Source organism: Nannospalax galili, unplaced genomic scaffold (assembly GCF_000622305.1).
Source record: "Nannospalax galili isolate Female #2095 unplaced genomic scaffold, S.galili_v1.0 scaffold20, whole genome shotgun sequence".
NCBI lineage: Eukaryota > Metazoa > Chordata > Mammalia > Rodentia > Spalacidae > Nannospalax > Nannospalax galili.
The window spans coordinates 27767-41585 of record NW_008346414.1 but is presented as its reverse complement, the minus strand read 5'-3'; the positions used below and the strand labels follow the sequence as shown (position 1 = coordinate 41585).

General features: G+C 41.2%; 1 protein-coding gene across 1 annotated transcript in view; it reads left to right on the top strand.

Annotated features, from left to right (window-relative positions):
* The window catches only part of LOC115071987 (E3 ubiquitin-protein ligase FANCL-like), a 75201-nt gene that overhangs the window by 33671 nt on the left and 27711 nt on the right, over window positions 1-13819 (top strand). Inside the window, exon 4 of the mRNA XM_029568152.1 lies at window positions 4751-4851. Within this exon, the coding sequence (XP_029424012.1) occupies window positions 4751-4851 (101 nt within the window). The remainder of the gene's footprint in view (window positions 1-4750; window positions 4852-13819) is intronic.

The following is a 13819-nucleotide window of genomic DNA, read 5'->3' as shown; positions in this document are numbered from 1 at the left end:
TTCTGCTTCTTTTTGTAAACTTTATGTGCCTTTGTGGTGTACTTTTTAGGCATGGAAAACTGGCTTGTCTAAGCTTTTGATTTTATATTGGAGTGGCCAGATTGCTTTTGTCTTCAGGAGTTCCCACAGAGGCCCAAGTCAGACGAGGATCAGATGCTCTCAGGCTTTCTCCTCAGGTCTGGATCCCTCCAGGAAAGATTTTGGTCTCAGGTGTTTTGGGGTTGGACTGGCCTGGGAGCCGGGCCAAGGAAAGATTCTGGTCTTGGTCAGCTGGTGGCCAAGCTGGTTGGAGATGCAAAGAGAGATGTGGGTGGGAAGAGACCCCAAGGGCTCCTGGGGACTGCACTGAGGAACTGGTTGGTCTGGATTCAAAGAATCAGGAAGCCGAGTGGTTAGCCCCGGTGTCCAAGGAAAGGTTGGAGGGTTGTGCAGCCCAGAGAAGCAGAGGGAGGTGAAGGTGGGACCAGGCCCATAGAGCTCCTGAGGACCTCGAGAAGGAACTGGGTCTGTCTGGATGCAAGGGATCCGGAAGTAATGGTGGCCCCGGTCCGAGAGGTCAGCCCCAGTGTCCAGGAACGAGGCTGGCAGGCTCTGCAGCCCAGGGAAGCAGAGGCGCTCTCTGATATTTTTAATGTAGGCATTGTACCTGTGAACTTCTCTCTTCTGCTTTCATCCTATCTCATGGGCTTTGGTGCATTGTATTTTCATTTTCACTGGAGTCAAGGAACTCGTTCATCTTTCTTGATTTCTCTATTCATTACTGTGTTGTTTAATGTCCTTGTTTATGTCCCTCCTGTGGTTTCTTTTGCTGTTGACGTCTAGCTTTATTTCGTTTTGGTCAAAATATGAGAAGTTTAGTTCGGTTTTCCTGTATTTGTTGAGTCTTGCTTTCTGTCTTGGTACAGGATATGTTTTAGAGAAAGTTCCATGTGCTATTAAGAATGTATATTCTGTAGCATTTAAGTTGTTTAATTTTCATAGGTCAGTATATGTATGTATGTTTTGTATATTTGATGTATGCTGTCTTTTAAGTCCAGCATTTCTCTGCTTAATTTTCTGTCCGGTTGTCCTGTCTGTTGATGGGAGTGGATCATTGACATCAGCTACTATTATTGTGTTGGGGTTAGTCTGTGACCTTATGTGTTGTAGTGTGTATACGTTTAGATTTGTAAATTATTCTTGATGGAGCTTTCTCATAATTAGTATGAAGTGGCCTCTTTATCACTATGGCTGCTTTGATTTGAATCCTTTTTTGCCAGATATTAGAACAATGACACTTGCTCATTTCCTAGTTCTTTCGTTGGGATACATTTTTCATTCTTTTACCCTACAATAGTGTCTATGGATGATCAATTGTTTTTTCTGGAGGTACCAGATAGATGGATACTATTTCTTCAAATCTGGTTTTGAACGCTGTGTCTTTTGGTTGGAAATTTGAGATTATTAAAATTCAGAATTATTGAAATGCAGGTATTGAGCCCTGCCATTTTGTTGATTATTTGGTGTTTTCCTAAGCCTTGTTTGTTTAACTACTCTTCTAGCATGGTTTATTCTGTCTTATAGCCTCTTGGATGTGTCTATATTTATCTTCAGTCCAAAGAATTCCTTCCAGTATCCTCTGTAGAGATGGCTTAGTGATCATAAATTACTTTAGCTTATTTTCATTATTGAAAAATTTCTTTCTCCTCAATTATGACAGATAGTTTTGCTGTGTATAGTAGTCTGGATTGGCAGCTGTGGTCTTTCAGCCCTTGAAATACATCGTTCTAAGCTTTTCTGATTTCCAACTTTCTATTGAGAAATTAGCTGTTATTTTGATGGGTTTACCTTTATATGTAGCTTAGTGTTTTTTTCAGCTTTCAGTATACTTTCTTTTTGTTTTATAGATCCAATGTTACAATTCTAATTTTACATGAAGAGTTTATTTTGTGGTACTTTCTATGTAGTGTCCCGTATGCCTCTTGTACCTGGATGGAGCCCCTTTTTCCCCAGATTTGGGAAATTTTATGCTATGATTTTATCGAAAATGCTTTCTATGCATGTGGCATAGAATTATTTCCCTTCATCCCTTCTCATAGTTTGTAACGTTGGTCTTTTCAGAGTGTCCCAGCGATGTGGCGTGCTCCAGCTATGCATTTTATTAAGTCTTTGAATGTTCCCTTTCCTCTGCTTTGTCTTCAAGCCCCTGTCTTGTCCTTCCATGATCCATTCTGCAGCTGAGGTTTCCGCGGGGTTTTTATTTGACACTCAGATGTTTCATTTCCAGCATCTAGGTCTGGCTCTTCCAGCATTCCTGTGCTGAATCCCTTACTTTACGAAGCTGCTTTGCCTTTGTCCAGGTTCTCTTGGAATTCATTCGTGTCCTCTGAATTCTTCCTTCCCTCCCTCCTTCTTTCCCTCCCTTCGCCCCACCCCCTCTTTCCTTTGTGTACTGAATGAACTCAGGGCTGTGTGCATGGGAGGCAAGCACTCTAGTACTGTACTGTATTTCCAGTGATTGCTCTGATTTCTTTCACCATCCTCAAAATTGTTCTGTTGAATTCTTTGGGATTTCTTGTCAGTCACTCTCATTGGTATCATAATTTTTGGAGGAGACATGTTGTCTTGGTTTTTCTTGTTACTTGTGTTTTTGTGTTGGTAGGCGTGCAACTGGGACTAGGTCATTGGTTGAATTTCTTTTTAAAAAAATGTATTTAGGCCACCTACTTCCAGTAGAAAGGTTTGTAACATTTAAGGGGTATATTAGTCAGGGTTCTCCAAAGAAACAGAACCGGTAGAATGAATATATATGTATAGGGATTTATCAGCTTAGTTCACAGGACAGAGTCCGAGTAGTCCAACAATGGCTGCACCACACTGGAGAGGCTGAGAATCCACAGTCTCAGTCCACGAGGCTGGGTGTCTCAGTAGTCCCAATCTGGCACTGAAGGTCTGACAAATTCCAAAAGATCAGCTAGTCTTCAGTCTACAGCAGCAAGATGCCCGGCATTCTCCTCTGCCTTGGCCTTTTATAAGGGCTGCCATCAGAAGGTAACAGCCACATTTAGGGTGTGTCTTCCAGCTTTAGATGATCCAATCAAGAAGAGCTCTTTCATTTCAGTTAATCCCAGATTCAGTCAAGTTGACACCCAGGATTAGCCATCACAAGGGGGATTAGAGTTACTAGGATTGAGGTGGTTTTCTCGGTTAGCCTGGCATTCAGGGCACCAAGCTGGATCCCCAGTACTCTCGCGAATATAATTCTGCATGCCACAACTGTCACTATCCAGGGGTAAACCTACTGTGAAAATATGTAAATCAAGTAAAAAGTCACTCCCATGTGCCAATCATTTTCTAAAGTAAAGACGTGATTAGTGTGCAGTGCACCAGGTATCAGTGAAAAGGTAAAGGAAAGAAAAAAACATCTGTTTAAGTTTAAAGATTAGTATTGGGTCAGTGGAAAATAGAGGCACGGAATGTAAATGGAAGTGAGAAGCTGTAGGGACAAAAAAGGGTGGAGAGGAGGGAATTCTAGGTAAAAGCACATTGAAAAGAGAGAGGTTAGGATATGCTGTCGGCTATAGGTCTCTCCCACCTCCATGGCACTGAACCACAGAGACCTTGCAAAGTAAGCCAGTTCATGTTCTTTGGGAAAGGAGAATGGGGGGGGGGAAGAGGAGGAGGAGAAAGGGAGGAGGGGGAAGAGGAGGGGGAGGAGGAGAAGGGGAGGAAGGGGAAGGAAGGGAGGAAGAGAAGGCAGAGGAGGAGGAGGAAGTGGTGGTGGAGGAAGAAGGGGAGTGAGAAAAGCATACGAGATAAAAAGAAATGAAAAATTTAAAAAGTGATATAGGGCAGGAACAGAGCAAGGTTAAGCTGCTGCTAAATTTACATTGGGTAGTAAATAAAAGAATAGATGTGGTGGGGTGAGAGCTGTGTGTTACTTTAGGATATGAAAAGTAGTGGCCTACTTTAGGATTCATTCTCAAGTCTCTGAGCATTCCTTACTCCCCTGTCTTACCCTGGAGCTCTTCTGTGATTGGCTGCCCAGCCCTCCCCACTGCTGGGTCATCTTTGGATGATGCCTTTACAGGTGCTGGCCCCTCCCTGCGTGGTGGTGATTCACAGGTGGTATCTCAGATGCTGCATACACCTTTGTGTGCCTTTAGGGTTATGGTTGGGAATGTTAGCCCCATATTCGCCCCCCCCCCCCAAATACTTGTTACTTCCAAATAGTCCACATGCTGCTTGGTGTCTCTGGACTTTGGTCCCCTCAGGTTTTTAGCTCCCTGAGTGCTGTGCAGATCCGATTCAGTTTGCTTTCCAAGTCTAGCAGTGTTGTGCTGACTGGGCTTCAGTGTAGATTCTTGTGATACCTGTGTTACCGGGCCACTGAGACAGTGAGGGTCTTTTAAAAATGGTGTCTCCCTTCTGCTGTCTTGGAGTGTGGTGCTGAGCTCCCAGAACCAAGTGAAGGGTTCTTCCTGTATCACCTGCTGCTGCTGCCCTGGGAATGTCCTTCTGTTCAGCTGTTTAGAATGCTTTTTCTCTTCTGATAGCCGTGTTTCAGCTCCCCCCATTAATCCATGGAGACTGGCAGACCATGCCTGGGTGTTGTCTACTATCTTTGAATAAAACCCCACCACCTGGGTTTACTTTAAAAATGATGAATACTGTACTTAGGCACTAAGAAAACTATGACATTTTGTTTTGTAATCAGTTAATTCTTTTTCTAGTGTTTCACAGCTGATTACAATATTTTTTCTTTCAACAGGAAGTTGCTTTAAAGAATAAACAAGAGTTCTGTGTACAACCTTTGCCTCCCAAGTTCTGCGCAAGTCTTCTTGAAGAAATAGGAGCTCTTGGTTGGGATAAGTATGTCTATTTTAAAATATACTTGAAATGACTTTGTTTTACACATATCATTTGAATGTATTTCTCTTTGTAGCTACTTATTTTTATGCCTGTTTTTAGTCAGTGTTTTCATGTTATTGCGTATCTAGTCCTTATTGTTGCTATCAGTTACAGACAGGGATAGCCTAAAATATCAACCTGAAAAGCTACATATAATTTGAAAATATGACATTAATGTACACAGTAAGATGTTATCATAATAGATATTTTCTTATGCATACAGCAATTTTCTAAATGTACTATATTTCCCATGATGCTGAGGTCTGGGGAGATGGTGCGGTGGGCATAGCATGCATGCACACTACTTACACATACATATGCAAAACACGCAATGCTGAAAGCTACAAAGAGGAGTGCAGAGTTGTGGTATCTTGGTGTGTTCTGATTGGGAATGTAGATGTTCGGGGTTATTATTTCATTTGGCTTTCCTACATCTAAATATCCATATGTGTTTTAAAAGCTCTTGTGCTTTCAGTAGTGAATTTTAGCAAATAGGGTTTGGAAAAATCTTCTAGTTTTCTCTGAATAAAATGATGAATAAAGAAACCTAGTAAATGGAAGCATATGTTCTTAACACTTCATATATCACCTAGAAATCACTGCTACTTTGCTTGACTTTTTGATTTATTTCTCATCTTAATGTGGGCACTGGTGAAACATTGCATTTTATTATTAAGTATATTATAGCTTTGCACTTTGAGCTAAAGCATCAGTATAGATAGGTAATTCAGTCAGTTTTTAACTGCTGCTAGTACTATTTTATTGTTTATTTATTATTTCAGTTTAGATTGTTCTATTACTAAGATAAATCAAAGCCCGACTTCAATTACCATGGAGAATGTGACAATTTTCAAAAACAAATTTCTCTGAATGTGTTTAATAAATTTCATTATTCTTGTATTTAAGTGGAAGCTGTTTTCTGAGTTGGCCTTTTGATCACTGATTTAAAAACCACCGTACCAAATAGTATTTTAAAAGATGGACTCTACCATAGGTACAAAATATATTTCCTTTAATATATTTACGCCATATCCTGAAAGCTGAAAAAAAATTAGATATTAACAAATTTTAGTGTCCCAAATTATTTTCATATAAATTTGTTTTTAGAGGCATAAGAATGCAGCTTGTTTATCAGTGTTAGAAGAGGGATTGTGTTCTTTTCTCCAGAAGCTCAGCTTCCACTTACATCCTTTCCACACCTTCATTTGGAACAGTTTCTGCTCTTACCCACAGATCGTTTTTGCCCCCCTTCTCCACACTGAACTTGAGTGAGTGGATTGCATGTATGGTGCACTCTGTGTGGAGGTGGCTTGGCCATTATTCCAGCACCTGTCTTATCTAGACTTCCCAATTTTTTATTCATTGTCCTAACTTCACTGTCTAGGTTAATAATGAGTGTGTAAATCTGTATTTAGGAGCCTTGAAATTTATACTTTGCACTCTTGTCAAAAATTACAACTACAATAGCCAGGCATGGTGGTACATGCCTTTAATCCCAGCACTCGGGAAACCTGCAGATCTCTGTGAGTTCAAGGCCATCCTGGTCTACATAGTAAGTTGCAGGGCAGCTGGGGCTACAGGGAGACTGTCTCAAAAAGACAAAAAAGAAAAAAAAGAAAAAAAGAACTTCAGCTTTTAACTGTTAAAAGTACTAAAATAAAAAATGCACACAGCACTGCTTCGGTATAGCTGGACTGTTAATGAGTGTATAGACAATTATTTTATGTCTTCCAAATTGTGTTTCAGACATGAACACCAGTATTTTGGTGTCTTGTACAATTGCTCTTGTGGATCCAACTCACTTGATTTGCATTAGGGATGTTAGGTGAAACTGCCCCATGTAATGCGGTAGAGATTCATGTTGGGTACCTTGTATGTTGTGGTGCATATTTACATAAAGTCATGAAGGAAAGGCTTTTTTTTCATTTCATATGTTAAAAAGCCATGGGTCTAAATATATGCCTATTTTAAATTTAGCCAATAGTATGAATCCTCTAACATATTAAGCTCTCTTTGATATGGCTGGTAGGAAACTTAGTGTCGGATTATTTTTGGCCCACTTTAGAGCCCTGTGGAATAATTGGTTACTTTCTGTTTTCTATACTATTTTTTTCTCTAAACTTACATTAATTCCTTATGTAATGAGTGATATTAAAAATAAACACGTTCAATCATGGGTAGCCAGAATGATACAGAACAATGAGGATACTACTGGAGGTATTACACCATTTCTAATTTCGAGTTATGCTACAGAACCATAGTAGTGGAAACAGCTTGGTACTGGCATAAAAGTAGGTGTATTGATCAGTGAAATATAATTGAGGACCAGGATATACGTCCATACTCCTACAGCCACATGACTTTAGACAAAGATGCTAAAAATACTCATTGGAGAAAAAGGTATCTTCAGCAAGTGGTTCTGGTCAAACTGGCTATCTGTCTATAGGAAAATGAAATGTAATCTTTCTCTCTCACCCTGTATACAAATCAATTCCAAATGGATCAAAGATCTCAGTGTTAAACCTGAAACTGAAACTTTTAGAAGAGTAGAGAGTATACTTCAGGATATAAACATAGGTAAGCACTGTTTGAATAGGACACCAGTTGTCTGGTAAATAGGATGACTAAATAGTCAACAAATGGGACATTATGAAATTAAAAAATCTGTGTACTGAAGTTGAAACTGATAAGTAATAGGAGCTGGAGAGATGGCCCAGCAGTTAAGAGCACTGACTGCTCTAGCAGAGGACCTGGGTTCGATTCCCAGTACTCACATGGCAGCTAACAGCCATTTGCAACTCCAGTTCTAGGGGATCCAATGCCCTCTTCTGACCTCCACAGGTATTGCACAACACAGGTGCACTTATACATATTGCAGGCAATATACTTACACACATAAAATAAAAATAATAAATAAAATATATTTAAAAAGGAACTGTAAAGTAAAAAGCAGCCTACAGAATGGGACAAAAGTGTTTGCCAACCATACATCTGACAGATGATTATTGTCTAGAATATACAAGGAACTCAAAATCTAAACACCAAGAAAATCCAGTTAAAAAGATGTTACCTGAGGGAGGTGGAAAAAGTGGGAGTAAGAGCAAGAGGAGAGGGGGGACACACAAGGGACCATGGTGTGGAGGAGGGAGAGAAGTCAGGAGAGGAAAGATGGTGGGAGGTATTGGAGGGAGGGTGGGGATAATGGGGGCACTGTGACTAGGGAGGGATGGAGGAGGGAGGCCAGATGGGAGAAAAAGGAGTGGAGATTATTGAATCTCAGGGGCTAGGAATCCTAGAGGGAAAACCTATGAGAAATGCACATAGAGTGTCTGAACATTAATGCATAGGTGTACCTGGGAGCTGCTTTTCAGGGAATGCAGTGCCAGATAGAAGAGACCTCCCTTAGAGTGACAAGCATGCTGCACAGCACTCATCAAAGAAGCTTCTTTTTGCAACAGATGGAGGCTACTGCAGGGTTGCACATCTGGTAAGGCACAGAGAACATTTTCCTGGGAGATGCCCAGTACTAGGTGACACATCTGCAGTCAAATCTCTAAAACTAAGACCCATGGAACATAGTGGAATAAGGGATAGAGAGAGGACTAATGCACCCCTCAACTCTCACCAGTGAGGCTTCCATGTACATCAGAGTGCGATGCACACAGAAGGCCACAACTGGCTCAGAGACTTTTGTGGAAGAGTAGGTGGAAAGATTGTAAGAGCCAGGGCTGGGTCATGAACATAAGGAAGTGGAGGCTTCCAGGCTACTGGAGCCTTGCTCATGTGAGCCTGTGGCAGTGGTGGTGTCAAACATGGGACCCATGTCAGCTCAATTAAACAAGGGCCCAAGGGGAGGTGAGAAATAGGTGGTGGGCCAGGACTAGATTGAGAACTATTTGAGACTCATTGCTGCTGGGTGAGGGAGAGTATGACTTATGTACGACCACTGGATGAGGCTTCCAGGCTACTGGAGCCTTGCTCATGTGAGCCTGTGGCAGTGGTGGTGTCAAACATGGGACCCATGTCAGCTCAATTAAACAAGGGCCCAAGGGGAGGTGAGAAATAGGTGGTGGGCCAGGACTAGATTGAGAACTATTTGAGACTCATTGCTGCTGGGTGAGGGAGAGTATGACTTATGTACGACCACTGGATGGGAGGACTAGACTCCAGCGGAAGCATTTACACTGAAGGACATTTTGGTACAAACACCTGAATGAATAGGACTCAGCATATATGGCAGAGTGAATAGGGTTTACTGACTGGGGGGGGGGGTAGGGGGAGGCATGGATCGGGGAGGGGGTCTGGATTTGAGTGGGAAATGTGTGAGATTTTAAAAGCTAAAAAAAGAAAGAAAAAAGTAGGCTTTGAAGCTGAACAGAGTTCTCAGAGAAGAAGAATACAAATGGTTAAGAAATATAAAAATTGTTCAGTATCAGGGAAATACATATTAAAATTACTTTAAGATTTCTTATCTTGGGGCTGGAGAGATGGCTCAGTGGTCAAGAGCACTGGTTGTTTTTGCAGAAGACCCAGGTTTGAATCCCAGCACAAACATGGCTGCTAAAAACTGTCCTAACTCCAGTTCCAGACGATCTGACACCCTCTTCTGTCCTCTGAGGGCATTGCACGACACGGGTGCACTTACCTACATGTAGGCAATACACGCATACACATAAAATAAAAGTAGTAAACAAAATATTTTACAAAAAGAGATTTCCTATCTTATCCAAGCCAGAAAAGCTAAGATTAATAAAACAAAGGCTGGCGTGGTATGGGGAAAGGGAACCCTCGTGTACTGTTGATGGGAGTACAAAATGGTACAGGTACTTTGGAAATCAGTGTGGAACTTCCTCAAACGACTGGAAGTGTGTATATTATATGACCCATCTACACCACTCCGGGCACACACCCAAAGGATTCTATGTCCTTCTACAGAGACACATGCACATCCTTGTTTATAGCTGCCACATTCACAACAGCTAGAACGTGTAAGTCCATCGAATGGTGAAAGGGTGATGAAAATGTGGTTTATACACAAAATGGGATTTTATTCATCTGTAAAGAAAAATGAAATTTGCAGGTAAATGGATGAAACTGGAATAGATTATACTGAGTGAGGTATAATCAAGCCTAGAGAGACAACATCTATTCTCACTCACATGTGGCTCTTAGCTTTGAATCTTTAGATTTGTGTGTTTAACTCCGAGGTACCTGTAGAATCCAGGAAACTAGAAAGGGGACCATTTGTGGGGAGGGAGAAAGAAGACCTTCAGGGGGATAATAGGGTACAGGTCATATGAGGGGGGAAAGGGAAACAAAGATGGAAGCTTAGGCGAGGAGAGGGATATGAGGGCAGAGCAAAGGGGGGTGGGAGGGTAACTAACACTAAAGATGTTTAGATTTGTTATTTATGTAGTGTATATGTTTTTCAAAGACTTTTTATTTGTACAAGCACAGAACTGTGGGGGGGGCACTTAAGTGTCACTGTGATGAACATCTGGAGGTCTAAGGTTCTTTGTCTCCACCATATGGGCCCCAGGGATGGAACCAGGTTGTTACGGTTTGTGGCAAAGACGTTTATCCACTGAGCTGTCTCATTGGCCCTCAAATAAAAGTTAGTGAAAATAAGCTGTGAAAGGTATGTATGTGAGTGTGTCTTGGAGCATCTGGAGATGATGAAGTAGAGATTCTCTGCATGTGTCTAACACACGGTGGGATTTCCATATTGCATTGGAGTCTAGTGGAAGAAATATGAGAGAAAAAGAACTCTAGCATTATTTTAAACTTTGCATTATTTTGATTTTTTGAGTTGTAGTTATGTCTGTGGTCCAGGAGTAGAACTGGCTATGCAGCCAGGTCTGCTTGGAAGTCAAAATCTTCCTGTGTCCCCCTTAGGTATGCTGGGATTGCATAGGGAGCTACCATGCCTGGTTAGATACTAGACTTTCACAACACTGAATAGAAGCTGGGCATTGTGGCACCAGCCTGTAGTATTGGTGGAGGAGGTAGAGTGAGGTAGAGTTTGAGATTAATAGCCTAGGCATTGGGAGACAGAGGCAAGAGGCCTGTTCTAAGATTGGGATGAGCCTAGGCTACAGAATGTATCACTGGCCAAACAGGATTGTATAGTTTTTTTGAGGGGACTTTGAGGATTTTTTTAATGGGAACTTGTCTCCAAAAAAAAAAAAGGGGGGGGTGAAATGGCTCAGTGAGCAAAGCACTTGCCATGGAAGCCTGAAGACCTGTGTTCAAACCCTGCAGCCTAGGCAGAAATTGCCCTCTGACCTCTGTTTATGTACTATATCAGGCATAGGCCTCCACATAGTGTGCTCACTCTCTCCCTCTGTGCCTCCCTCCCTTTCTCCCTCCCTCTTCCTCCCTCCCTCCCTCTTTTACTCACACACAAAATGATGCATACATATAAGAGTTTAGTTGAAGTTACCTTACATTGGAACGGGGGGGCGGGGGCGGTTATACTCCTCCCAGAAGCCACAGATAAATAAAAAGCTCAGTGCCGGGTGTGGGATGCCCACTTCCCTTGGAATTGTTGGTTAGGAATGTCTCAGACCAACTATGCAGGCTGTTGCCACTGCTCTTGTTTGCTCAGCAAACAACGTGATAGTAAGACTGTTGTTGAAGATGCCATACGCTTTGGTCACAGGACATGGAGAAATCAAGTTTGTCCTTCCTGGAAGTCTTCCTTCCTGATGACTGCTTTTATAATACCAGAAAGTGCTGTGTAGGCTCCTGGGGGAAAGACTCAGCAAAAGTCTTAACCAGCTGTGAATCCTGTGAGCTACAAGAATGACTGGTGTGGCAAGATTGCTCACGGGTACAGTAGTGGCACATATGTTATGGAGGTAACCAACTGCTTTTTGATTGGCTTTAAGGCCTTCTCCATAGGAAGAATGCATGCCTGGCACTGTAAATCTGGCCCAGAACTCATAGTTGGGGAGCTCATAGGCCCCAGGGGTGAACCTACTAATATTGTTTTGCTAAGTGGGCATAGTATCAAACTGTTCTCTAAATTCATATCTCTGTGTCAATCTCAGACTTCATCAGAGAGTTACTTTGTATAATGGACAGTAGTTTATGCCGAAACTCATAAGTGATAGAATACAGACAATGTCAGAGGAGTGCTCAACAACAAATAGGGAATCTATATTGCTCTCTCCCAAGGCTTAGGGATCATCACAAAGAGGGGCTGGAAAGACTCTAAGAGCCAGAGGTCAAAGAGAACTGAAGAAAAACAGTCCAGAACTGTTGCATTTATGAACTCACTGGACTCTGGGTGTCTGCACAAGACCTACACAAGATCAAGCCAGTCAGCATTCTATCATGGATTGGGGAGGGGCTCAGCCCCATGCCGAAATGAGGAGTTATTGACAGTTGATAGCTTCTAAGGGAGGGTCTGTTTTCTTTAAGGGTGTAGCTCCTGGTAGGTTTATCACACTCCAGTAGATGGCCACACATCCATGAGTATATGGGCAGCATGGATGGGATTTGGTAGGTTATTGAAACAAAAACAAAAACAGACACCAAGTTGAGAGGGTGTAGAGAGGTGGAAGGTGGATGTGGGAGGAGTTATTGGAAGAGTATTGGGGTGAATATGACCAAAATATATGAAATTTATAAAAATTGATAAAATATATTAAAATAATTCTATTGATACAGAAATTATATTGATTTATATATTAGGTCTTGCAGCCATTCCTACAGTCTCACTGAAATTTCTTTTCATGAGATTGACATTTGACATGTATTTTTGGATAAGTCCGGCTGATCTTATTCTTTACTGTCTCTAGTACTTGATTCTATTAACCAATTTTTCTTTCTTAAAACTCACTTTTTATTATCTGTGTAAACTTTCTTTCTCTTTAATATGGATCATCAATTTTTTTCTTTCATATCCTAAATTGCTTTTATTCCCTGAAAGAGGATGTCCCTAGCCATTATCTATCACCCTCTGTAGTTTTAACATGTATTTCTATCAACTGTGATGAAAACATTTGGAAGGAATATTTTGACTTTCAGTCCTAGCCATGTCTTCAGTTATTTGCTCTGGAACACACTGTGACTCTTTCCATGTATTTATTGCTAGTTAGCTGTCCATCCTCTCTCTCCTTAAGATATGATGGAGATGTTGGCATTTTTCCTGGGTAAGTCCTGTGGTGCCCACTGCATCTTGACTCTCCCAGCCTCATTAATAAGACAAGAGAAGGAAATTAAAGGAGCAATAATTAGAAAAGAAGAGAGCAAATTATCCCTTTTTGTAGAAGACCTATACAACAAAAATTTTAAATCTTTAAAGAAAGAGATTGAGGAAGACATCAGAAGATGGAAGGACCTCCCATGCTCATGGATTGGAGGAATTAATATTGTGAAAATGACCATCTTACCAAATGCCATTTATAAATTCCATGCAATGCCAATCAAAATCCCCATGACATTCTTTACAGAATTAGAAAAAAATTATCCTGAGATTCATATGGAAGCACAAAAGACCTCGGATAGCCAAGGCAACCCTGAGCAATAAGAGCAATGCTGGGGGATTATATAACAGATTCTTCACTGTAATAAAGAGCTATAGTCATAAAAACAACATGGTACTGGCACAAAAGTATACCCATAGATCAATAGAGCGAAATTGAAGACTGAAATATGACTACATGCAATTTTAGTCAGCTGATATTTGACAAAGGAACCAAGAACATTCACTGGAGGAAAGACAGCATTTTCAGCAAATGGTGCTGTAAAAACTGGATCTCCACCTGTAGAAGAATGAAACTAAACCACTCTCTTTCACCTTGTACAAAAGTCAACTCCAAATGGATCAAAGACCTCAGTGTAAAACCTGAAACTCTGAAACTGCTGGAAGAAAACATTAGCAATAACTTACAAGATATAGGTGTAGAAAAGGAGTTTCTAA